Source organism: Rhododendron vialii, chromosome 12a, assembly GCF_030253575.1.
Source record: "Rhododendron vialii isolate Sample 1 chromosome 12a, ASM3025357v1".
NCBI lineage: Eukaryota > Viridiplantae > Streptophyta > Magnoliopsida > Ericales > Ericaceae > Rhododendron > Rhododendron vialii.
The window spans coordinates 783789-809915 of NC_080568.1; the positions used below are offsets into that span (position 1 = coordinate 783789).

Sequence of the window (26127 nt, forward strand, 5' to 3'; positions counted from 1 at the left end):
TGGTTTCTCGGTGCATTTTACCAATACTCCGAATTTAAAAATTGTTTGTATGGACACGGTAATACTTTATTTTTTAGTCATTGAAATTGTTGGAAATTATCCCACGTTGGTTAATTATCACCTCGAAAATTAATATATGAGCCTGGACGGCCTCTCCTCTCATTACTAATCGGTCACGAGTTGGATGTTTTAATAGAAATAAACATTTTGGTTAGGAAGAACAAATTTATTACTTTTGGGTCAAAAAATGGTGAATTCAGAGCTGTAATTATTTATTTTATAACCAAAAAGTATGAAATTGTCATTATAAGTCACTTTTGGCTAATTTCATCACTTGGGTTGAACATTTATTCGTTGGTTGTCAGTGAAATGAACACTGAAATCACAGAGGATTTGGAATCTTGTCGTATATGTGAAGGGAAGATCCGTCATTAAAAAACACCTCAAGGATGTAGTGAAACTTACCCTTACAATTTGCGCTCTCTCTTTTTTTCACCTTTTCTGCATGGCTTATGGATAAATGTTACGTCCAATGTCTTATATGAATAGATCAAAAAATATCGGTATTTTGAATAGTTCGATTCACTTGTTTTTACAAAATAGTGAGAGACCTATATGCATCGATAGTTTAAAAGATATTTGACTTTTTCTAGCTTATAAGACACTTATTTTCTGCATACATCATTTTGCTTGTCATGAGTGAGAAGAAACACTCATAACGTCTAGTTCTCTATTGTAATTTTTTCCCTAGATCTTCAATAAAAAATCCCTTTTGCCGTCAAGGTTTCCCCAAGAACATATTGCTTGGGTTCTCTCTCTAGTAGTAGATAGATTTATCATTAGAATGCAATATCTCCTCCATTTCAATCATGTGTTTTTCCAGATGGGAAAAGGGTGTTGAAGAAAGAAAGAACAAGGATAAGGTGTGAGTGGTCGGGGATCTCTATTGGCCTGAGGCCACAGAAACCCGAGTCAATTCCTTCCAAATAATTGTACTATCTTGATTATAAATGCAGCTTAGGGTAATTTCTCATATATCTAAGAAGTTCCTTCCAAATAATTGTAAGACCAATATAATGGATAAAAATGCCCAATTCACCTGAAATGGGATGCCGCTCGGCAACATTTACACGAGTAATTAGTTGTTACAAAAACGGGTTAGCATCTCCAATGGTCTCTACAAAATTATCTCCTCATTAATTTGTGCCACATGTTTCCATAGTCGCTTCTAGACATTTGCTCAATATTCATTAGGAAATTCAAGCCATACTCAACGGGGTCACCGAGCCATACTCAAGGGGGGCAAATTTTCTGTACCCAAAAAGTGCATTTACCTCTGTTAAATTAAAATCTAGAAAGTGCATTTACCATTTGGTACAGGTGACTCAAGATGAGTTATGATTAACCTCGTTAAAATTAACATCTAAAAGTACTTGGCTGAAATCCAACAACTCCATTTAAATATCAAGCCCATAAGTAGTGTAGATTCATTCTACATGGCAATTGCAACTAATGATAAATATGACACTATAAGATATTAGAATGGTCCTCTTGTCATTAAGGTGAATTTTAAGTCCTCAAACAAAAGGACATTTAACAAAAACCCCATTACTCCATTAGATCACTACGCGTGGTAGTCCGAAATGTACCTTTTTGCATTAGAGCATCTCCAACCCATCTCCATTTGAAGTTTCTCATTCTCCATATTTGGAGGATCACCTCCCAAATGGAGACCCATCTCCATTTCTCTCATCACTAATATTCTATTTACTTTTTTGCTAGAATTTCGTCAATTACATATAACTTTTATATTACGCATCCTTTTTCTACAAAATTGGTTTTATTGGAAAGACAATAATAATACCTTCAAAAATGAGTCTAATATTAATTATATGTAAATGCATTTTGAAATAACATCAAATGTAAATTCAAACCATTTGAACTCATAATATTTATTTTTTTCCATTTACGCTATCCTATCATTGTATTGGTTTGAATATTGAGTTGAAATGAGAGAAGAAAAAAAAACATGCATCTAATGAAAGGAGGGGGAAAAACAATATCGAACAATAAATGGAGGAAGAATTGGGGAGAGTTTTAGAGGTGAAAAATGGAGAATTAAGTTGGAGTTGTTGATTCTCCAAAATTACTTTTTGAATAGAATATATATTTTTAAGTCTCCAAAATGGAAAAAGAGTGAGAGATGGGTTGGAGATGCTCTTATTTTCCCTATTACTTGTACATTCTGGTCTAATAAGTTATCGATGCTCATATGTCCACATGGAACATTTTTGAATTGAAACATTTAGACAAAAAGATTTATCATAGTTACACCATCCAAATCAAGATTTCAATGTAATCAGCCGAGGCGCTGATGGAAGCTGCGTCGTCCCGAGGCACTGATGAATAAATTGTTAGCTCCACGTGTCCCATTTTTTAGAGGCGGTGTGCAGAGAGCTTTGGCTCGTGCTACGATCTAGACGTTAGTTTCGTCTCTTTGTCCCTGCATTTCATGTGTATTTTTCTGTGATGGGTTTGTTTGGAGTAGTCTTTTTCATTGTACTTTGATAGAATCGCCATAAGTGCCGTCTGACTTTACTGAAATGAACTTCGGATAAAAAAAAAAGATGTAATCAGCCAAGGAGCATATGAGTTAAACACAGACATTCTGAATTTTTTTCTTAATAGAAAAAATCATTTAACCTAACCCGTTTTGATCACAACTGTGCTATATGAATTGGGGGATGGTGCTGTGCAGTGGTGTGGCAGTACCCTACTGCGCACCTCCGACGGCTCGGATCTCATCTCGGCAATAAACGGCTATCGATCGTTGATTGCCGAGATGAGATTCAAGCCGCCGTCAGATCGTGTGTGCAGCACGGTGCTTTGTACCTCAGTGCACAACACCAACCCTCGAAGTCTGTACTATATAATGCTGTCTCCGTAAAAGTTGAAACTACATTATTACAACTATAAATCCGGCTGCTCTGCTTATTTGATGGCTAACACTTTTCCCTTGAAAAGAGCAATAATGGTACAGACACAATTTTAACACATGTAATTGTGTTCAGAGCCGACGTGAATCGCAAATATCAAACATTTTCGCATTACGTACAATTATACCAGTAGTTGTGTTATTAATTGGACTTTTTGTTTGAATCTTCGAAGTGCAATCAAATGTTCTATCCAAAGTATAAAAATAAAAAAAAAAATACAATCACTTGTTTAGTTTGGATTGTGAGCGAAATTTTGAGATGATGAGTGGAGATAGATAGATAGAGAAATGATAGTACACTTTCCATCCCATTTCAAATGTTCCTTATTGAAAACCGTGTAACTTTGATCTCAAAATAAAAGGCTTTCGAGATTAATTTTTAGATTTTTTTTCACCGTTTTCTTTTGAATCGTGCAACCGAAATTACTTTTTTTTTTTTTTTTTTACAGTTAAAATGCACTACTTTTTGTATGGAGCATTTAAATGGGATGGAAGAATTTTAATAATTAGAGAGAAATTTTTTGAGCAAGAGGAGGTGGTTGATTTTTAAACCCAAAATGAACACAGGAACGTTTTAATAGGCTAAACGACGCTGTTTGATTCTTGTAGCTCTGGCTTAATTTATTCCCCCAGTTGTCAGATCGTGTGCGCAGCACGTTTTAATAAAATGCCATAATTTACTCCCCCTTGAGAAGAGGCAGAGAAAAGGCATGTTTTTTACAGCATAATTTTGATAGAATTATCTGATGGTAGCAAGTTGAAAAAACAAGAGAGGGGTAGGAAAAAAGGGGCATATGATCGTAATTTTAGGGTTTTGATAAACATTCCACCTCCACAACCTCACTCACTCAAACACCCACAAACTGAGATATATGTATGTATATAAATGATTTCTTTTTTTTAGAAGGTATGTATATACATACACACACACACACATATATATATATATATATATATATATATATATATATATCAGGGCGGTTCCGAGGACACCCAAAAAAATACCTAAAAAAAAACCTTATAGTTCCTGATCAAATGTTGATAATCCGAGCCGCTCAATGTGATCAGAGTGTGATTTTAAGGGGACTCTGAGAAATCAGCAAAAAAAATGACCGGAAAAGGCTTGATTTGAACAGTTTCGAACAGTTTTTTATTGGACGGTTTAAATAAAAACTGTTCAAATCAAGCCTTTCCCGGTCATTTTTTTTACTAATTTCTCGCTGGCACACTTAAAATCACGTTCTGCACACATTGAACGGTTCATATCATAAAAATTCGATCGGGAACTATGAGATTGAGATTTTGGGTATTTTTTTATGTGTTTTTTTGGATGTCCCTTGAACCGCCCTGTATATATAAACATACAAATATTTATATGCAGCTATGTAGAGAGAGAGTGTGTGAGTGAGAGAGACCGGTTGGAGAGCACCGCGCCTGAGGTCGAGTCCCCGCAATCGCTTTCTCTGACGGCTCGAGTTCGGCTCATTTATTATCGAGTTTGGCTCATTTATTATCAAGGTGTTCAAGCTTGGTTTGTTTAGCGAACGAGCCTCTGTAAACAAGCTGAGCCTCTAAAAAAATGCCAAGCTTTTATAACTAAGCGGAGTTACAAGTAACTCTAGCTCTGACTTATTTACTAAATGAGTTTAAAACTCGAACTTGACTCATTTATTACTGAGCTGAGCCGATCCTCGAGTTGCTTGCAAGCAACTCGGTAATCATTCGCAGCCCAAACACTAACTTTCCTCCTTGTTGTTTGCATTCTGCTTTGAAGTTACTTGGAAGTTTCGGAACAGAGCTATGGCGATTTTCAGTGACTGAAATCCAATGTCCTTCGAATTATCATCAATCGGGAAAAAGCAGGTAGTTTTCGGTATTTTCTATATTATCTTCTAATTGAAATTGCATGCCATCTTTTGTACCAAATGGTTATTGATCTGAACTCTGTATTTGCTCTTCAGATGAGGATCAGTGGAGTAAACCCTTTGCTAGGGTTTGGGTTTTCAAAATGCAGAATTTCGTCTCTTCACATGTCTAGAGGGCTTCCTGCATTCGTAGAAAAGGCAAGCAGTAACAGTTTGTATGAAGCCATTTAACATCCTTTTTCCTTTTGTCGTTTAAAATGTATGGTAAACTATTTTGAGTTTCTGGTTTCCTTCTATTTGGGCAATTCTATATATGTAGGTTGCAGATATCTCAATGGTTAATCCCTCCCGCAGTCAAGGGCAGCCTCTAAGTAATTCAAAGGCTATTGAGAAGTACGTCTTTATCTCTTGCTCAAATTTCTTGTATTGTTACCAGGTTTATATTTGTTAAATGATCGGTTAACTTTACTAATATGTCACCTTAACTACTCAAAACATCTGGCATCCTTGATCTACAAGTGTGTCTTCTTGTTTATTACAGATTCTTTGTTGAGGTTTTCTTCACACGCAATGCAGGAAAGTAATTAAGAAGGTTGGGAAGAAAGAGCATCACTTGTGGAAAAAAAGAGATTCAGCTGGGTCTGGGCAAAAGGCACTCAACCTTGTTCAGATTGTAAGATTAGTCGCTCATTTGTTTTTGTGCTTAGACCTATTTGTGATCTTACAAGTTTATGATCTTCTAAGATACATGAATTATTTAATTTTTTGAATTCAGTGGATTTGCATTTCTCCATATTTGGAATTTAAAATAGCATTTGAGTAGATTGCATTCTGCGTGAAATCTAAATCTGGCAGGTATCTGGACTGCCAAATGAGAAAGAAGCCGTTTATGGTGCTTTGGATAAATGGACTGCTTGGGAAACAGAATTTCCATTAATTGCTGCCTCTAAGGCTCTACGAATGTTGAGGAAGAGGAGTCGGTGGATTCGGGTGATTCAAGTACGCGACTTTGCGAACTTTTCTTTGCATTTTGAGATTGTTCACTGTCATTATCTTTTATGGCATAATGCAAATTGTTTCATATGTCTTAAGTGAGTTGGTATCTGATATAACCATAGCAATGAGAATGTTCTGAATGCTGGATGTTGCAAACTCATCTGTCTTTGAATTAGGAATTGGGTCTGACGTTGTTTGTTCAAACCTTCTTAGTAGAATGACTTGGCTCTGCTTGTGTTTGGGTGGGGTTCTTGTTGCGTTTTACTTGTTTTAGCTTTGTTGCGTTTTACTTGTTTTAGCTTTTAGTTGCTAAGATAGGTCAAATTGAGGGTTCCTTTTTTTTAAGGTTAAGTCACCCATGTTGCCTGTAACTCCGAATCATTTGGAGTGTTACATACATTGTATTAACATACAGTTTGGTCAATTTGCTTACTTCAGTCTAAATTTGCGAGCATGTATTTGCTGAGTTTGTTCCAATTCACTAAAATCAAGTAGTTTGAGTAGTTGACAGAATATATATCAGTTTGGTTCCAGTTTGTTGGTTTATTGACCGAATCTCAGCTGAGGTTTACTTCAAATGATTGCCCTTCTGATAGACGTGTACACCTTTATTGAGGATAGAAAACCATGATCTTAAGAGATGGTTCAAAAAATTGAGGTGTATGGCATTTCTTTTGTACCAAAACATTATACTGAGAAAGAGATTTACAGAACTACATGGATTAAAACTTGTGTGTGGAAACTTGTCCTTTTTTCGTGTCGAATTTTTCCAAACTGCTAGACATACAAGCAGCGTCAAGCATCAACAATGTATTAGTATAAGAATGTAAGCATGATTAGTAGTGGAAAAAGCGGTTAAGAGCTCAAATTTGGACCACGGCGCACAGATATTTAATGGGTGATCCCTTTTCTTGTGTCTGTACTTCTTTTGTCTTGAGGCCCCTAAAATTCACCTGGATGAGAAAAGGGCGATGCTAATAGCTTATGTTTATCATATTGTTAGTTGCAACGGTCATGTTGAATGATACTACACTAATTTGTGGACTTGATTTTATAAATGGAATTGCTGGATTCTGCTAGGTTAGTTTGTTCTTTTTAACAAGGTTACTGGTTCCTCATCCCAAGTGTGACACAGGTTGCCAAGTGGATGTTGAGCAAAGGTCAAGGAGCGACTATGGGAACATACGACACCCTTCTACTAGCATTTGACATGGATCAGAGGGTCGATGAGGCAGAATCATTATGGAATATGATTTTGCATACGCATACACGTTCTATCTCAAAGCAATTGTTTGCTCGGATGATCTCCTTGTATGAACATCATAACCTTCCAGAAAAGATAATTGAGGTACACACAAACTGTTCTAATTTTTAAGTCTTACTTGTCACCTTTTTACGACAAGATTTTTGTTTCTGTCGTATTTGCAACTATTGCACTGACCTCCCTGAGGTTTGTGGAAGTGAAAGGGACCTCCCCAGGGAGTTTAGTATGACTGAACTTTCTGAACTTCTGCACACTCAGAAGCTTAATTTCGTAACAATGATCTTCTTTTTTTGTCAATCGGCAAATACTCGTAACAATGATATTCATGGTGTTGAATTATTCGGGTTTTTTTTCCTTGATAAAATTCAGGTGTTTGCAGACATGGAGGAGTTAGGTGTAAAGCCAGATGAAGACACCGTCAGGAAAGTGGCATGTGCCTTCCAAAACCTAGGTCAAGTGGACAATCAGAAGCTGGTTCTCAGGAAGTACCTGAGTAAATGGAAATACATCCACTTCAAGGGTGAACGGGTTAGGGTAAGAAGAGAAACATGGGATATATAAAATGCTGTTTAGACATTCGGCTCACTAAATGGGTGGGAATCTATACATTCGCAAAAGAAGCAAACTACCATCTGGCCTTTCAGTTTAGACCCTGAATTTGATCAAAGTGAACATTTTCCAGTGGGAAAAAAAATCAACTTGCTCTTCCATGACTACTAGTTTCCCATGTCATCATGAGACATTGACATGCCTATCCAGTCTATCTTCCTCTGCCTGATAATGTGGTGCTACATTTCCAAAGAGTTGCATTTGCTGAAACTATGGGCAGAATGGTTTCCTGGGTCAAAGAAAGTAGATTGTCTTACAGGGGCTCGTTTCTACCTTGTTTTAACAATCTGGAGGCAGATTCAACATCAGGAAAGATTTTGCCGACTTAACATTTTGTGCCCATTGGTCTGTTCATTTACAAGCATCAGGAGTTTGAAAGGAACATCAACGTTGCTAAATTGAAGGTTCTAATTTGATAGGCCAAGTCGGTGAAAGTGATTTCTGTGTTCTTTTAGTAGGAGGGGGTGTATACGGAAGTGCTGTGCCATCTTGTACATTCGACGCTGGTTTATTTTCTATATAGACAATGGAGTACACTTGATTCTAGCTAATGCACTTAGTTGAATTTATTTGTTTCATTTGATTAGACTATTCCCAAGGTGTGAAAGCACAACCGCAACATAACCAGATAGACAATTTTATTCTGGTAGATAGAATTTACCATCACTAGCCAACTTTTAAATTGTTGCCCTCACTTTCTGGGAGAAACTTTTTCCCAACTACTGAACTACATATGATTTAATGATAAAGACCTCATGATTTGATATATTCCAAAATGTTGACTGTGAACTGTTTCTTTGAATATTGCAGATTTGAAAAATCGATTCAGGAGTGAAATGTGTGTGATTGCACTATATTCAGCCTAGTGGAGTATAGGTTGTATCCAGAATGGGTTCATTCATCTTGGTTTCCATCCAATATTGTGGCCTCAAGTCCAAGCTCACTTTCTAAGTATGCCAACCACCACCAACTTCCAACCTCCCTTTTGTTGTCTTCTTGAGAGAATGTGACTTGCTGATCTAGACTTTCAACCACGTGACTAACTGGAACATCACTACTAGTAATGGAGTCATCATCTAACATGTCCCAAAAGTCCAAGTTAGGCTCAAATGGGATTTCAACCACTTCACGAGACAAAGTTTGAGTGCTCGAATTGGCATCGATGCGTTCTCCCTCTGAGCCCGACAATGAAGCTGATTGTTTTTCTGGTTCAGACCACTTCGTGCTTTTAGAATCGGTAAAAGGTGAACCATATGGAGTAATGGCCGTTTCGTGATCTATGGAACTAGCTCCTTGCTCATTTTCAGAAGATGGAAATGAACCAGAGAGGCTATTAGGGAGGGAAACATGTCCAGTAACTTGATTTCTGTTTGCCACTGATGGAGTGAATTGAGGAGAATTGTTGGAGGGTTCACTGTAGCTGTTGCAATCGTTAGGTTCTTTCACTCTCGAGCGTTTCTTCAAATGTGTGTGCCAGACGTTCTTTATCTCGTTGTCAGTTCTCCCCGGCAAATGAGAGGCTATTTTGGACCATCTGCTAATTGCATTAGAAAAAATGCTTAATTAGTGAGATATATGAGGAATATGGGTGGAAGACAAGGAATAACAACTCACTTAGTGCTGGGATGTTAATATTTAGGCCTTGTTCGTTTCCAAATTTTACTTTGTTTTAACTTTATTTTTCAATCATTACCTATATTTCTAATTATTAATTTCGTTTCTCTCTCTCTCTATCTTTCTCCACTCATTACCTCTCTCTCTAATCATTATCATATTTCTCTCTTCACCCACTACCAAAACTAAAAAACCCAAAGTTACCAAACAAACAAGACCTTAAAAGGTACATATAGAGCAACAAGTACTGCTAATTTGAGCTTAAAGGTTTTGGACGATGGCAGTCCATTTCTCTTGGTTTCTAAGCCAGCAAGCGATGTGTCATAAGACTCATAACACAAAGTTACATTACGATTTAGTTTGGGTGCTCTCATTGGATTAGAGCATCATATGCACATGTTGTGCGAGTATTTAGCGACTACTGAATGTGTTTTTTTTTTTCCCACCCGAAAAGTAGATTCGAAAGAAAGAAGGAAATGGCTATATAATAGCATATACATAGTCTGTTCCAAGTATATGAAGGTATATTTATATGCAGCTTGAGATTCATACTTGTTGCCAAGCAAATCATGCAGCTTGATGATGGCTTCTTCTTCCTCGGGGGTGAAGTTTCCTCTCTTAACATCTGGGCTTAGGTAGTTTATCCATCTTAAACGACAGCTCTTCCCACATCTCAACAAACCTGAGTTTCAAAATTATGACATGCACAACCCATCAAGCTATTGACATAAACTCTTTGAGAGAGAGAGAGAGAGAGAGAGAGAGAGAGAGAGAGAGAGAGAGAGAGAGAGAGAGAGAGAGAGAGAGAGAGAGAGAGAGAGACCTGCTTGTTTTGGAAGAGCGCGCCAATTCCCATGTCCATGCCTCCGAACATATGAAACAAGCTTCATATCCTCAACTGCAGTCCACGGACCGCTCTTCACCACGGCCTTGTCGCAACACGGGGCACGCCCTTTTCCCATCCTTTTCTTTTCGGAGACAACTATTGATCACCAATTTCGAGATACGTAATAAATAGTGTCTTGTCGATCAATATTTAGACAATTACGGTAGCTAGCATGCACAAGGTTAAGTGTGCATGCAAGTTCTAAGATTCTCTACCTGTCCAGTTATATATTTGTGACACACTCCGTCAAGGTTGGCAATAAATAAATAAAAAAGTCAATGTATATGTTGAAATAATTGAAATTTGGTAGGTCTAAACAACTCTTGATTACAAGAGCAATGACAGAAGTTGAATGCAAAATGACGTCAAGGTTTCTCTCTCCATATACTATAACAGGCGACAAACACGATGCATGGTTAATTAGGATACAGTGCAATGCTAGAGTAGTTACGTTTAGGTATTGAAGCCAAGGCCGGCTTTGCCTTTAGGCAGGTAAAGCATGAGCTTTAGGCTCCCATTTTGGGCAGGCCTCATTTTTCCCATTCGGCACATCCAGACCATCCAATATACTCTTGGACGGCTCGGATTGAAACTCTCTCTCTCTCTCTCTCATCCCAACACTTTGTATTTCCTTTTTCGCTCTCCAAATCCGAGCCATCCAAAAATGTAATAGATGGCTCAGATGAGCCGACCGGATACCACATGGTACCCACTACACTGAAAATTTTTCTGTGAAACCTAAGGCGATATGCTGACATTTCAATCAGCGTCTCCCCCGATCTAGCAGCTCGGCAATCGATGGCTCGGATCTTAACCAAGCAATAGACGGTTCAATTTTGTATGCGCTCCGATCTAATCCGAGTCATCCGTGTCGAGATGAATGGCCGAATCGTTCGCTCTGCACCCACTCAGCAGGGAACTGCCAAACAGCATCCTTGGTCCAAGCCGAGGTCTGGTTCGAGTACGGCCTTGTACTTTTGCTCTCTCTTTGCACATGAATTATTTGTTAAATCAGCACCCAAAAAACAATAAAAATTACTCTGTTAAAAGAATTATTGGATTCCCCTGATCCCACTTGAGAATTTGTCCATCTCATTCTTTACCTGAGAGAGAGAAACTTTATAATTTCAGTTTTCATTTTGAAAACTTAAAAATTGAAAACCAAAATTTGTTTTTGATGCTATTTTTCCCCTGCCTCGGAAAAATGAGTTTTTGAAAGACAAAAAAATGTGAAACAGACATTTTATTTTTTGGGATTGTATTTTTCAATCTAAAAGACGGTAAGTGCTTCTACGTTAATATCATGTAGGAATTTGAGTTGCAAAAATTAAACTATCGACAAAACATTGGGACACCCCTTTAAGATCACCTCACTACAAATGAATCTTTTGTGCATTGCTAGTAGTTAAAATTCGTTCACAAGGTTATCGAGGTGTCGACTCCATTTTTGCAAGGTTATAGTACGTGATGAGATCTTTCAAGTGAACGTTTCAAATCAAGTTTTCGGGCTTGGGATGATATTGTTTGGCCCCTGGACAACAGCCTACCAGCTGCCCCAAGGATTAGTCGAGGAGTGTGAAAAACTTACCAGTGTGTTTCCGACCATTTGCATGTGGTAATTAACGTGACAACAATGAACAAACCATGATATTTGTTGTGATATTAGTACGTGATATCAACAGACAACAGCAGCACCAACTGCCACACATTTGCATCAGTATTCATAAACCAAAAAACAGTCCACAAAAGTACCAATAATGTCCCACAATATTGCCCTGAGAAATCTCCACCATATCACTAGCGCAGAGAGAGAGAGAGAGAGAGAGAGAGAGAGAGAGATTCAAAACTCTTCCCTGTACATTTACAAAACTCTTTCCTGTACAGAATGTTAACTCCTTCCCATTGCATCGATAAATGCTTCTATACTGAGGCATGAGCAGAACTATTCTTGTTAGCACCTTTCAAAAATCTTGTAAAGTTTCTCCAGCGAAGCGACCTGTAGCAGTAGAATCAACAATGATTCCATTAACACAAGCAGAAATGAATTACAAAACTTTTGAGGTAAAAAGAAACAATTTGCACATGTGCCAGTGCAAGTTCCAAGGGTTTACTTCTTCAACTATTACAAGCTTTGGAAAATCTAGAGCACTATTATAGCATCTGATAAAGTTTTGGTTTAGAAAAATGGCATAATAACAAGGGTCCTATTTCTTTTTGATCTGTAAATCTAAGGGTGTGTTTGGAACTTGAGGAAATAAAGAGAAGGAAAGGAATGTTTACAAGGAGGGAAATTCTAGAGAAAGTTGGTTATTTCCCTTTGGCTCTTTTTAAAGAAAAGAAAAGAAAAGGACATCAAAAGGAAAATGCATATCCTAATTTGGTTCAAAAATGAAGATGAAAGATAATAAAAGAGTCAACTCATAAAGGAGAGGAAGAGCACAAGTATTTCGAAAGTATGCACAAAACTATCTTCTAGTCAAATTTTGTATTTCTTCTCCTTTCCTCTCAAGGTGGGAACCAAACATGGGCAGAGAAAAAACATCAGTTTGCCTTACTTTTCTCTTTCTTTCTCTAAGTTCCAAACTTATCGTAAATTTAATTGGTACCGAATCTAAATGAAAATTGGTTGGACTAGATATAGAATTTAGCCATAACCAAGCTATGAGGCCTAGATCCATTTGGTTTCCGAACGGAGCTCATTACAATACCTGGACAAATGTTCCATTCGTAGCCATTGAAGTTGGTGGCTTAAAGAAAAGTCTCATGGATGGAAACAAGACATGCTGGATTGACCATTCACGCTGGGCCCATGCAGTCTCTGCCTCAGAAATTAGTTCCTGGTCAATATCGCCCTCCATTGCATGATCCTCTGATCCAAAATAACCAACAGAAGAGAAACAAAGTGATTGAACAATCATAGCAGCAAGGAAATAATCCATACATAGTCACTGAGTCTTCTCCATGGTCTAGGAATGAAGGAGACAAAACCACTCAAGTAACTAAGCATACAGTTATAAACTGCATAGTTAGAAATGGTACAAGGAAACCGCTCATACCAGTACTCTTACTGGGGATTTCTTCTGCTTGGGTACTCCTGAACGGTTTTCTCCTTTTGTAAAATTGCAAACCATCACCTGATGGATTGGGTAACAATGGGGGATGCATGGCATAGAAGTTCCCAAGAGCAGCAGCAATTGATTGGAAACAACTTTTCTCGTCATCCCAGTCAACCTATAAGTACAAGCAAAACTCACAAAACAGACCAAATAGAAGGCCAAACCTCAGAAAGGAATAAGAATGAGAGCTTGAATGAACAGATGATATAGGCACTGTTGATAATTGAGATTTTACTTCCACAAGGACAACAATTACAATAACCAAAATTGCATTTGCAACTGTCTTAATGAAGTAACAAGAGCAAAAGAAGGTTAAATTAAGAGGACCAAAATGAGCAGACATACATCCAACAGAAGGATTACAAGTTCATTCTCATTTCAGTCTCACACATGCCGAATAGCTTGCTTGAACATGCTCTCACTCTTGCGAAACACATTGTTTTCCATGTTTCTCTTTCCCTCAAGGAACAGTCAAGAAGTTCTTTGGGAATCAAAGCACGTAAGTGAAGACTGTAAAACCAACTTCAAAGTACAAGAGGTCCACCCAAAAAAACTGCGTCGATTCTAAAGGTTTAAATCTCACTAGAGAAGGAGCCATTTTCATGGTTACTGTACCAGCTGTTAAAATTAGGTCTGCTTGTCTAGGACTCGATCTTGGTAACAAATTTCCACTGACAAGTTTTCTCGTTAAGAGCATGAATTCCCCTTTCCTTTTTTTAAAGGCTATCGAGTTTTCCAAAATAGAAGAAGCAAAAAAGATCACACTTAGAACACGGGAAAGGGCTATGAGTTGGTTAAACTGAACTATGTAACCTAAGGAAGGAGGCAAACCAAACCCGGAAAAAGCAGCCCAAAAGTTCACTAGCAGCAATCTCAACCTGAAAGCAGAAGTTTTAATAATGCCATGTCTTACTCCTTTCCAAATATACCAGATTCCACCAAGAACCTCTACTAGTATGCATTAATCTCGCAATAGAATTGTCCACCTAAAAAAATTTACAAAGACAGTTCTGGGAATCTGACATCTCCTACCAAATTTCAAAAGATTCTGAACCGCCATATAATAGAACAAAAACTTAAATGACTTGCCACATTACCAACAGCGAAGCCTTCTCGCATAAATACACAGATGATTAAAAACAAATCTCTAATCGTCACCTAAATTAAACATCCGTGATATATTTTTGGGGAAGGAAAACCCAGAAACCAATTCTATTTCTGCCAATTTTCCGTCTCGTTCGACTTTTCATTGTTTTGGGACCAATAGAATTGTGCTGAAAGATGAACTCAACAATTGTACCGACTATTAGGCGGTCTTTCCAAACATGTTTTGAGTGGTAAGACTATTGTGAAATTGCACATGCCTGTATCTCCCACAACAATGCAGAGTGGAACCCTTTGAAGTTAGAATGAGACAAGACTCGCAAACGTAGTCAATTAAGTTTCCAGACAACATCACATCTGCAAGTGCTACTATATATACATTAAGATAGACAAACATGCAAAGGAAAGGAATGATAAAAAGAAATAGATATCAGAACTCACATCATTGCCCAAACAAAGTACAAATTCGGGGACCCTGTCCATATCAGGAGTGTACTGGTCAAGTATGACAGGAAGCCTGGACAATTTACCCTGCGAATCAACATAAATACCAAAATATTCCTCTAGCATTTCAGCTTTTTGCTTGAGCATCTCTGTATTCATCTGGAGAAGACGAAGAAGAAAAACAAGACCTGTAAGTACATAAAAATCCATAGAAATATAATTTAAAAATCTTAAATCCCACTAGGATGTTGTAAATACCCCAATTCACAAAGATTTTATTCTACAATAATGAGTCTGACTAAAAAACTTTAGTTTAAGATTATTTTGATACGAGGAGCAGCAGCTTGTGATCCACATTGTTTTCCAAATTTTGACTTGGAGGCTTTACCATTTCATTTAGAATGTCCATCTGTAAATTTTGGCTCTCATTTAGGAGGATGACCATTAACTGCTGGTTAAAGCGAATTGGGAAGGGATTGACACAATGTATGTAAACAACCACAGACAATGAGGCAAGAGTTATGTTTGCTGAGTTGGGCTGAATATATGTCACAGAACAGTGCAAGGCAATAGAAATTTTTTTCGAACTACTTAGGCTACTAGTTTCTATTGTTACTAAGATATAGAGGCCAGAAAGCATAAAAAAGTTCTTTGCATTCTATCTTGTCTTATGCGATAATTATGTAAGAACCAAAAATGCTATTTGTTCTCTGAATGCATAAACAATCAAGTAAAAATTGTTTGATCTTGCCTCAGCATCCTTAAGTGTTCCACAGCCTCGTGTTTAGTATTATAACTAATCCATCACTATATCAGTACACTTTTACACCGAATGTTGCTTGTTTTTTTCTTTTTCCTCACGAATTAGACAAATTTCATGTACATGAAGCATGGCTATTGATGGATTAGAGTGATAAATAACCTGCTGCCAACAGAATAAAAAGATAACTAAGTATCTTAAACTAACGAGCGAGCCCAAGATAATCAGTCAGGAGGAATTTGACCAATAAGAACCGTGTGATCTAAGTTGATCTGCATTCACCAACAAAACCAAAGACAAACTTGGAAAAGAGAGAGGGAAAGAGAGAAGAGGAGGTGAGAGGATGAGCACTTAATGCCTTGTTTGGATTCAAACTTGGAAAAAAAATTCCAACTGAAAAACACTCATTACCCCTACTTTCAATCATTACTCTCATTTCTCTCTCCATTCATTACCCCAATCTCTAATCATTACTCTCATTTCTCTCCATCTCTCTCCACTCATTACCCCTATCTCCAATCATTACCCTAGTTTCCCTCTCCACTTATGACTCCAAAAACCAAACTCAAAAAAACTCAAATTTGAATCCAAACAAAGGCATAAGCAATTCATAAATAGTCAATTGTCAAACGAGAGACAAAAGCAAAATGTACTGCATACTCGATGGCAAAGGAAAAACAGGATAGAAGCAAAATAACGTGCAAAGTGATGAAAACTATCTGCTTGGTTGAGATTTAGTTACTTCTGCAATCTTTTCATTCAGTTGATCCTTTTCACTGCATTCTGGGTCTAAATCCTCCTCTTTCAGTGCTAGCAAAATAAGCTCAGACAGAGGGGCCGGTTCACTAAGTTGTATTGCGTTGAAGTGAGCAAACCGACGAAGGACTTGCTGATACATGAGTTCTTTGCTGTCAAAAGCATACGAGCAAAACAAAAGAACAAATTAGGAACTGATGCACCAAAAGGGGGACAAGAAAACATGGAAGTGCAACATCTAGTCATCAGTATTCCCAAGATCAATTTGAACCTGACAAACGAGTAATATAAACTCAAATAGTTTACTTTTCAGAATCTTCAGTTTAGTACAAAGGATTACATGACAACATAATTTCTGGAACAATGTTTTTTTCTAGGAACATAGATATTTAAACAAAAATCTAAATCTGTCATTCTGTCTCGTTCTAAGAAGCATGAAACAGCAGCAATGCAGCATTATTACCTCAAATTCACTACATTAGCAAGATATAAGTGAGTGTTATACTGAAGCAGAGCAAACACATCGTCTGCCATCCCAATATATGTGCAGTGTCTTAAAATGTCCAGCAGAGCTACAGAGAGAGAAGCAGATCAGGAGAAGATTTTTATTGTCGAAGATGATGAATCTGGTAAAAACTTACCAGAATGACAACTGTTATCAATGTCATCAATAAGCTGCTGAATACTAGAGAGATCAGCAGTTTCCTTCGGGTTCCTCCTTTGTCTGATAGAAGACCTGCAGTAAAGCTCTCTTATACGAACCTTACACATAACTAAATACGCATCTACAACTTAATCCCAGCAGTGGCCAGAACATAAAAATATCCGAGGAAACAGACTTCTCATCCTACGAATACAACTTGTGTGTGCGTGTGCCTAACGGTAAGCTAAGCAGTTCACTACAGTATTCTTTATTAGTTTAATCCCGCGAAGCAAGGCTTCAAAAAGGTTTATTCGATACTCTGCTGAATAATGTTTCCAGTTCAGTCATTCAAGAACTTTACTTGCTATTGCATACTCTATTTAACATTTTGGTAGGATACAACACCACGAAATCTTCTCGAAATTAAAATTATGAATCAATACAGTACCAACTTTGGGTTTACTAAAGATCGTTTAGAATATAATTTTCTAGCTACCAGCCTTTAGCTGCCAAAACTAAAAAGTCTACAATACATTCAAAGATAACAATACGAAACCAATAAGGGCAACAAGAAAAGAGGATCAGGGTTCCTGACAAGACCAACTATGTTTTCCCTCAGAGGTATAATCGATACCCAAAGTGAAATGTAAAATCAATGTCCAGTCAATATAGGCAGCTAATGTTTAATTGGTAGATGTCAAAAAGAATAACTGTTACGTGTCCACTGACCACAGATTCATCCTCCACATAACTACCAAAATTCTAAAGGATTCCCCCTTATTCAACTTCCTTCTTAAAATTAAACACCAAGGATATGAGACACATTTCAGATTATACTAACTACTAGATACCTCTGTCCTCCGCCGTAGGAGGATAACTAAAATGTTCCCAACACAAGAGTAGATCAAGCCAGAAATGAACTCTCTCACTTTCAAATTATGGTTCTGCATAAAGACAAACAAATAAGATGGCACATGGAAATACCCTCACCTTTGACAGGGAGATATTACTTCCCCTAGACTCCTATTATGCAAGATCCAAGCAAGTGCTGTATTGTCTGTGACTGACATACATACCTATATTATGTTTTATGAAAGCTCAGATATTACACTAGGATTTGAAAACCAAACACGTTATGAAGCACTAACACCTATAGAGGTCAACGTATTGCAGTGTCGGACACGGCGGGGACACGTATGGGACACGCTACGTGGCATGTCCCATAAATTAATTTAAATTTTTGAGAGGGACATTTTTCAATTGGGTTGTATTGAACTTATGGATATCTTGTTTTGTTTGAATGGTATTGGAACTATGGATTTTTCGTTTTGTCCACATTTTGCCCTTTAAACTTGGGAAAAATAGAAAAACAAATATAATAAATAAATAAATATACACGTGGCGTGTCCCCCGCCGTGTCCGTGTCCCCATTTTTTTAGAATTCCCGTGTCCCCGTGTCCGTGTCCTTGCATCATAGCGTCAAGCCATCGAACCCAAAACCAAACTGATTTTATACTTCTCATGCATGTCAAGTTTGTGGACACACCAAACAGTGGAGTGCTTAGAACTAAGGACACTAAGTAGATCGTTTGGTTCAGTTTTGAAGGCCAACCAATGTAAGTAATAACCCACATTGGATTACTTGGCTAAGAGTTGGCACCTGCATACCTATAAGTTCGAGTAATCTTTTATCATAAGAATCCAAGAGTTGTCATGTCATTCCACAAAAAGAGTCATCTCATGTTGAGATTTTTCTGCTTTAGAAAAACCTAACCTAATTTTCTACTCCTATCTAGGTCCTATTGTACCGTAAATCTTAACAGCTGTCTCCTTGATTTGGATTGGGCTAGGGTCAGATAAAGATATTTAACATTGTTCTTATGGATGTTACTGTATACACTAATCCAAAGTCATATTCCTTGTTACCATTGTCCCTATTTAACATTGTTCCTGTTTTCGTTTTGCCGTTCTTTGTAGCACAATTTTCAAATATGGGTTGGTGTATTTTAAGTATGTTTTGTTTTTCCTTTTCCCCTTAAATACAAGGTGAAGTTTGTTTCTTCCATGTGTTCACTCAGGAAGAGCAATGATAAAAATCAATATTGACCAATAATAAGGAGGAGAGGGTGGTAAGTTGCAGGGAAGATTTGATCGATCGAACAGATGGTGATCTCTTGAGTGGGAACAAATGAAAGATGAGTTAAGTACGCCTATGACAAAGTAATAGATGCACTTGGACTGTATATAACTCCTACCTGACAGATGTCAAACTAGCACTCTTTTCCTGAAGGCTAGAAGGATTAACTTGCAAGTAAGCATGCAGCCTTCCGGCAGGATCCTGTGAATCTGTTCGTACCATTTTGTGGACTGGAACTCTTTGTGATTTCGTCCCTAAAAGACAAGGCCAAAAATTGGTGAATCAATGACCAATTATCTATGATAGATCTGCTAAAGGATGAGGCACTGCCAAGTAAGAGAGAAACATATCTTCATACCAGAAGCAGAGGGCTTTGTTTGCGAATCTTTGATGATAACCATAGGACTAGATGGAGAGGGATCTACCACCTGTCTCATAAATGAAACAAAGGAGACCACATGTACGCATATAAGTTTAGAGGGTTATTTGGCTAAAAGACTAAGGAAAATAGTAAAATGGCGTAGATATATTTGAAATGCAGAGAGCATAAAGAAAAAGCGAAGCACTAACAGAACAGCCATACATAGTAGGAACATAAAAGATAATTGCATGCCACAAGGACTAAGTGCTAAGTATATATTTACTAAGATACTGTCAACAAAGCTCATGCTGAATAATATTAATGACTTAATTGTAATCCCAATTCCATCTCTACAAACATGAAATAAAAGTTAGAATAACAATTGCGAAAAAAAAAAGGATATACATTTGTAGCACAGGTAGCAAGTGTTCCAATGTATATACAGAGTCGACATTTCCCAACAGCCTTGCTCAACCTAACGACTTAAGGGCCCTATGTTTTAAACTCTAATTACAGCAGGACTACATGATGATCTTGCTAATTTCACTTAACCCGCAAATTTCTCATATCAAAAGCTAACATTTCTTAAATGGATGAAAAATATGAGATGGAGTGAGTTGTGATGGATAAAGTAGCCGGCAGAAATCAGTATTTGCTTTAGATTACAGTTTGTGAGCATGAGCCCTATTGATTCTAAAAAATATCATTCCGGGGATGACAACCGTAGTGAATGCTCCACACAGAAACTCTGCACTACAAAACTAGAGAAATTATCTCAAATCCAAGTAAAAGTAAACAAGTAAACCCGCGAAGAGGGAAACAGGGACAATGCTTGAAGCCAGTCCTCAAGCTCAGGGAGATGTTAGAACCAATATATCATTGTGGTGGAGACTAAATAACCATTGTTCAGTTTGTTTGGATCAATCAGTAAACTATAAGCTACCAAACTGGCAGAAAAAAATTACCTGTTCTTGAAATGTTCTCGATTCATTGGAGGTTCTCAATTTTGACTCCACTGCGGACTGTACCTTTTCAATGATAATTTCCTGATTCAAAAGGCTTACCTGCACATGGATGATTCCCTAATGAGGTTACCAAGTTTACAGCAATATTTTACTACGAGCTTAACCCTAATGAAGAAAGAACAGCTCAGAGGATTTATATCTTTCCTACCAGAGGAAGAACTCAACTACACCAGCTTCCATCAACCAACAAATCTCTTTTATAATTCATTGGACATAAATCGAAAACGAGGAGGGACAAAGGAACACCTCCAAGCGCACGAAATGGAAGGACCACCATAACAAGTTTCATTGAGTTTGGAAATTCAAGCTCAGTAAGAATTAAGTGTAGGGCTTGAATTTCAAAAGCGATAGGAATCAACTATCAGGTTTTCATAGATCAATTTCATTGAGTGATGGAGGCTGTGAGAGGCTCAAGGAAAATTAAAATTAAGGAAGATAGTATCAGCTTTCAAGCAATGTGTCAAGAAACATTCATACCTCTCGCTTTGTCGGGTGTACATTCACATCAACATGCTCAGGTGGCAATACAACCGACATATAAATGAAGGGCTTTGATGCTTTGGGTAAGGTTGCCATATAAACAATTTCAATAGCTCTTTTTAAAGCACTGCACTCAACTAATCGACCTGGAAGTAAAACAAAGGAAAAGCAAAAAAAAAAAGGATGAATACTATTTCGATTGCTAGGTTAAGGGGCGGCAAAATAGATTAGTGTGATTGTTACAGTCAAAACACTAACTAGAACAGTATAACAGGCAATTCCATAAATTAAAATTTTAAATGTATGTAGAGAAATGAGTTAACCGAGGAGGCAAAAATATAGACAGTAATTTTGCCCAAAGCAACTGCCAACCCCTCACTTCTACCGCCCATTCCTTGCCTCCACCTTCCCCCACTTGCCGATATGGATCTCCATTTGACATAACTGGAGGACTTGTAGGCTAGAGTTGAGAGATCATCAAGGTTGCTCAGCTTGTCCCATTTGGTTGGCTCTACCTTCCCTTCACTAAAGACGAGGGAAATTGAGGAAAACACATGACACCCGGAGCACCATATCACATAAAGTTCCTTCCTTGTTGTAGTTTGCTTCTTAATTTAAAATCTTTCGCAGTTTGAAAATTTGATGGCTACGAAACTTGGTTATGGAAATCTTGGTCCTACGGGAACAAATAAAACTTAAATGCATTAGCGTAGCAAACCCAGCATCTTTGACAGCTGTTTGCTCAATCTAATAATACCTAAGTGGAAAGACCAGGCTAATGTCATTGACTTTGAAGGAGACACAGAACCAAAAGAATTTAAGATTTGTACCACAAATCTTTGGCCTTAAAATTTCACGTGACCTCAGCTACATCCGTTATGTAACATCAATTACAGAAGCTATTCTAGTTCAGTATTCAATCATTTTTTTCCTGACTTGAACAGTCCACGACTTGATTTTATGTATAATCTACCTGTTTTGCTAACCAGTTGATAGGTACAAAAAGAATCAGCTGAGTAACTATGAAATGTTAAGATCAACTTTGACTTGGGCTTTATTCTCAAATAATTATGTATTTTCAGGATAGATTTCTCAGTCATTCTAAGAGCTTCATTAAAAGCCTCACCCCCCAAAAAAAGAGCTTCATTAAAAGACATAATATACATGACTTATTGTCATTGATAGACACTTTCTACATTGAGAATAGTGATTTGAGACTTGGAGAAGAGAAATTTCGGCAATTGATCTTTCCTTTTCTTTTGGGTACTTATGGTTTCATTTCATTATTTGTTTCCTGTCAATTGCTTTGTCCCAATCTCGTCACTCTTCCAGCAACCCTGTCCGATACAACATTCCCTGTCAGTGGCATGAATGGACTCTTCTATACGACCTAACCTAAGGTACCTGAATATGTCAAGGGCACTCCTACATTCCTACCCAAGTTAGGATATAGAGAGACTTAACACTTGGACATCAACATGTGCTCCTAACCTAAATTTTTACCCAACTACTTGTATCATAGCCCATAGTGGTTGCATACAAATAATGGCACAACTGTAACCACGAAGATAAGATTCAACATATGGTTACCTGTCAATTCCACTACATCAATAGAATATGCACACGTACCATTTATAAAAAGAACCATTGTTATCTTCTTAGCAATGTAGTTAGAGTTGGAGATAAAACCATCCATCTTGAAAACTGAACTAGAAGGATCATCATCCGAAACTTCTATACTCATCAGATTGCGAGCAACTGACACCCCATAAACAGACCTAATTGCATCGAGCCTTGAGGCTGTGGCAACTGAATGAATGTCTGGCCTAGCAGCTCCATGCTATGTACACGAAAAATTGGCGTGGCCTCCTATTAATCATCATGCAAAAGGAACAGGAAAGGAGGACAAATATGTTTCCCCAAGTGGATAAATTGAGCATCAAGGGAAAACAGACTAACCTTTCTGCAAGAGAAGCTCACATTTGTGTGATGAATGGCAAACCGACTTAGTAGGTCTACAATTTTCGGATAATCATCAGCAGAGTTCTGAAGTGTTTTCCTCCGAGCAGTCATGTTATAAAATAAGTTCTCTATCTGAGCACAAATCAAACACAGGAAAAGCAGAAAATAGGCTAATCCATCACTGGAATACTTGGGGATGCATAAGAACATTTCACAGAACAACCAAGTTAAAACTCCTTTATAACATGCCTTTTTTATCTCCTGAATCCCATGGCATTTTATAGGATTCAAATTACCCAACAAACCCTAAACCCCCCAATCGATGCAAATAGTTCCCATATTCACTCAGAATCTAGTGAATTGATTCTAAGTAATTACGGAATGATGGCGGCCTTTACTCTTTATTTTGTTCTCCCCATATTTTTTTTCTTTCCTTAATCTCCACTTTTGCGTTGAACTATACCTTTTTTTTCTTGTTTCTGAACTAACTACTGAATTATTCTAATGCCACTCTCAAATCACGAAGTTGTCAATTTTTAATAAGATAGCATGTGACAAGGTAAAAGTTCCAAAACATACCATTATCTGCGTCCCCTTTACAGCTGCACATGCTTTGGGCTCATGCTCCATTACACCATCTCTATATGACACCCTGAACAACAAAAGCATTAAAATCAACAACCACCAGCAAAAAACATAATTCGAAAACATGCTCCGGATTCTTAGAGCAGGGGCAAATAACAGACGAAAAAACACATTTGGTAGCTGGGTATCATAAATTTCAAAACAAAAGAAATAAGAGCCAAAATGAAGGGAAATAGCAAGAAGGAGCACTGGATATATACCTATAACCATGCAATTGGCCTTTGGTAATGGTGGTGACGGTTACATGACCCACATAGGTCATGCTGGCTAATGCCTCTCCTCTAAACCCCATCGACCGAATTGACTGCAAATCTTCAAACTTAGACAACTTGGATGTCGTGTGCCTCTCGCATAGTATTGGCAAATCCTCAAACTACACCCCACCAAACAACAACAACAAATGGCTATTTAACCTATTCAAGTTTGAGAATAAAGTACAGAACTCAGTAGGGCTGCAGAGCCGAGCTTTGAACTATTCGAGCTCGGCTCGATCAAAACTATCCTCGCTCGAGTTCGAGTCGAGCCCAAATAATCAACTCGTTTAGTATCGATGTGCTTAAACTCGGCTCATTTACTAAGGTAGCCTCTATTAAGACCCCCTTTGGACTAGTTTTCCGAGTTTTATTGTTGTTTTCCCTCATTTGACCATAATCAGGTCAAATTTTTTGGATTAATCCTCAGTAAAGATGAAAAAAGATCGAAAAAGACCACACACACACACACACACAAAAAACAACAAATCTTTTAGTCTTTAGCATCTTCTTATGAACAATTTTGCAACTTTGATTCATATTTTCATAGTTTTACAATTTCACTCGTCCCAACGATGTGACGTAAAAATCAGGACGAAAAGCTAAATAAAAGTAACTAAAATTAAATAATACGTACTGTATTGTATTACTGTCTCTAACAAAAGTTAATTTAGTCCACACTCAGACTTGTGCCTAACAAGCCGAGCCTCTGCAAATGAGCCGAGCTTCCATAAATGAATCGAGTTTCAACTAACTCGACCTCGGCTTATTTACCAAAACAAGCTTAAAACTCGAGCTCGACTCATTTGGCTAACGAGCCGAGCCTATACCAGTTCGGTTCTTTTCAGCCCTAGGCAGCTCAATCGGGGGAAGAAGGGTTAACGACTAACATACACGGATGCCGTGGCCGTCGTCGGAGACTTGGATGAGTTTGAGGCCGCCGTCCTTGACGACGACGTTGACGGAGGTGGAGCCGGCGTCGAGGCTGTTCTCGACCAGCTCCTTCACGGCGGAGACCGGCCGCTGGATCACTTCTCCGGCGGCGATTCGGTTCACCACGGACTCGTCCAGGCGGTGGATCTTCGGTGGCTCTTGTACTAATGGAGTGGGCACCGCTTCTTCTTCTACTACTACTTCTACTTCTTCATCTTCTTCGTCTATTTCCATTAGGAGAGATTGTTCGGTGGTTTCGCTTTCCATTGCTAAGAGAATTGGGAGTAGTGCAGTGCAATGAACTGAAAGTGGAATAGGCGTCACTCGTTGCGGGAAATAAAATGGGCGGGGCGGGGCGGGGCGGGCCAAAATTCGCACCAAATCGAACGCGCGCCGCTCGCGGTTTGGGCTGGGCCTTTCAATGGAACTATGTTGGAGGTTTTTTTTGTTTTCAAAGACTAGGTTACTAACCAATTGGGGTTAGCTATGCTGGTTTGGAATCATGGTTCTAGTGGATCAACTGGTCAAGTATTCGAGGCGTATGAGTGTTATTTTCTTGGCACTTATTGAAATTATTTCTCTCCCTTCATCATGGGGCTATTAATTTGGTTCAGTTTAGAGCGATTGTGGACTTGTTTTCAATTTGATGTTACTCTGATACTTGTATTCTCATACCGCTTATAATAAAGAGTAAAATGAAAAAATATTAGGTTTAAACTTAAGATCAGCTAACTTTAACCCTGTTTATGGGTTATACTTTTTGGCCAGTTAGTCATTCAAAAGAGTTACATAGTTAATTTTTTTTGTTTGGTTACAATCTGACGCGCAGCAATCATGCAGATCATGGTGTGCGGCTCACTCTGGATTTGAATTGATTAGTGATCCGTGAAACAGATTTAAAAAAATGAAAATTGTTTGGTGCTTTTTGTGGTCGTGGCATGGCGTTATATCGGATCCTTACTCCTTATGGGTGGTTTTTGCTAATTCGGGGAAGTAAATATTGCCAAAATCCCACAAGGCTCTGAATCGATCATGAATTTTGCCCATAGCTTATTGGGGCAGGGGAAGGAAAAAGTAAGGGGGGAAAATGAGATGATAGTAAAGTGAAGTATTTGAGTTCATTTTTCTTGGTTTCCTTTATCGTTCTTCTTTCTGTTGGTCAATTGCTTGACAAATTCAAGATCCAATGTGTTGAGCAAATGGCGGCATAAGAATATGCACTCGGGAGGGAGACATCAGAAACAGCGGTCAATACCCAGCAGATTGAGAAGCAAAAGGAAA

General features: G+C 38.0%; 3 protein-coding genes across 6 annotated transcripts; 1 reads left to right on the top strand and 2 right to left on the bottom strand.

Annotated features, from left to right (window-relative positions):
- Nucleotides 1-2073: 2073 nt before the first annotated feature.
- Nucleotides 2074-8280, top strand: LOC131311528 (pentatricopeptide repeat-containing protein At4g18975, chloroplastic). The gene is made up of 7 exons (XM_058339027.1): nt 2074-2103; nt 2759-2867; nt 4675-4858; nt 5437-5533; nt 5716-5859; nt 6992-7204; nt 7490-8280. Exons 1-7 carry the CDS (start codon nt 2074-2076, stop codon nt 7679-7681), a joined length of 969 nt encoding a protein of 322 aa, XP_058195010.1. The 3' UTR covers nt 7682-8280.
- Nucleotides 8281-8488: 208 nt separating this feature from the next.
- LOC131311236 (transcription factor MYB30-like) lies at nt 8489-10761 on the bottom strand. Of its 2 annotated transcripts, none has more exons than XM_058338594.1 (3): nt 10167-10761; nt 9896-10025; nt 8489-9263 (listed from the first exon to the last, which is right to left on the bottom strand). In XM_058338594.1, exons 1-3 carry the CDS (start codon nt 10303-10305, stop codon nt 8624-8626), a joined length of 909 nt encoding a protein of 302 aa, XP_058194577.1. In that variant the 5' UTR covers nt 10306-10761; the 3' UTR covers nt 8489-8623. The 2 variants fall into 2 exon arrangements, with proteins under 2 accessions (XP_058194577.1, XP_058194576.1); XM_058338593.1 differs by having other exon boundaries at nt 8489-9266.
- A 1087-nt stretch (nt 10762-11848) lies between these two features.
- On the bottom strand, nt 11849-25218 carry LOC131311326 (DNA mismatch repair protein MLH1). 3 transcript variants are annotated; one of them, XM_058338730.1, is made up of 16 exons: nt 24808-25218; nt 23863-24035; nt 23597-23669; nt 23015-23149; nt 22685-22895; nt 21053-21201; nt 20516-20614; nt 19548-19617; nt 19308-19443; nt 17051-17145; nt 16873-16981; nt 16396-16561; nt 14891-15052; nt 13286-13460; nt 12938-13098; nt 11849-12225 (listed from the first exon to the last, which is right to left on the bottom strand). In XM_058338730.1, the coding sequence occupies exons 1-16, from the start codon at nt 25111-25113 to the stop codon at nt 12181-12183; spliced, it is 2265 nt and encodes a 754-aa protein (XP_058194713.1). In that variant the 5' UTR covers nt 25114-25218; the 3' UTR covers nt 11849-12180. The 3 variants fall into 3 exon arrangements, with proteins under 3 accessions (XP_058194713.1, XP_058194714.1, XP_058194715.1); XM_058338731.1 differs by having other exon boundaries at nt 24804-24943; XM_058338732.1 differs by lacking the exon at nt 24808-25218 and having other exon boundaries at nt 23015-23145; nt 23863-23937.
- Between the last annotated feature and the right edge of the window lie 909 nt (nt 25219-26127).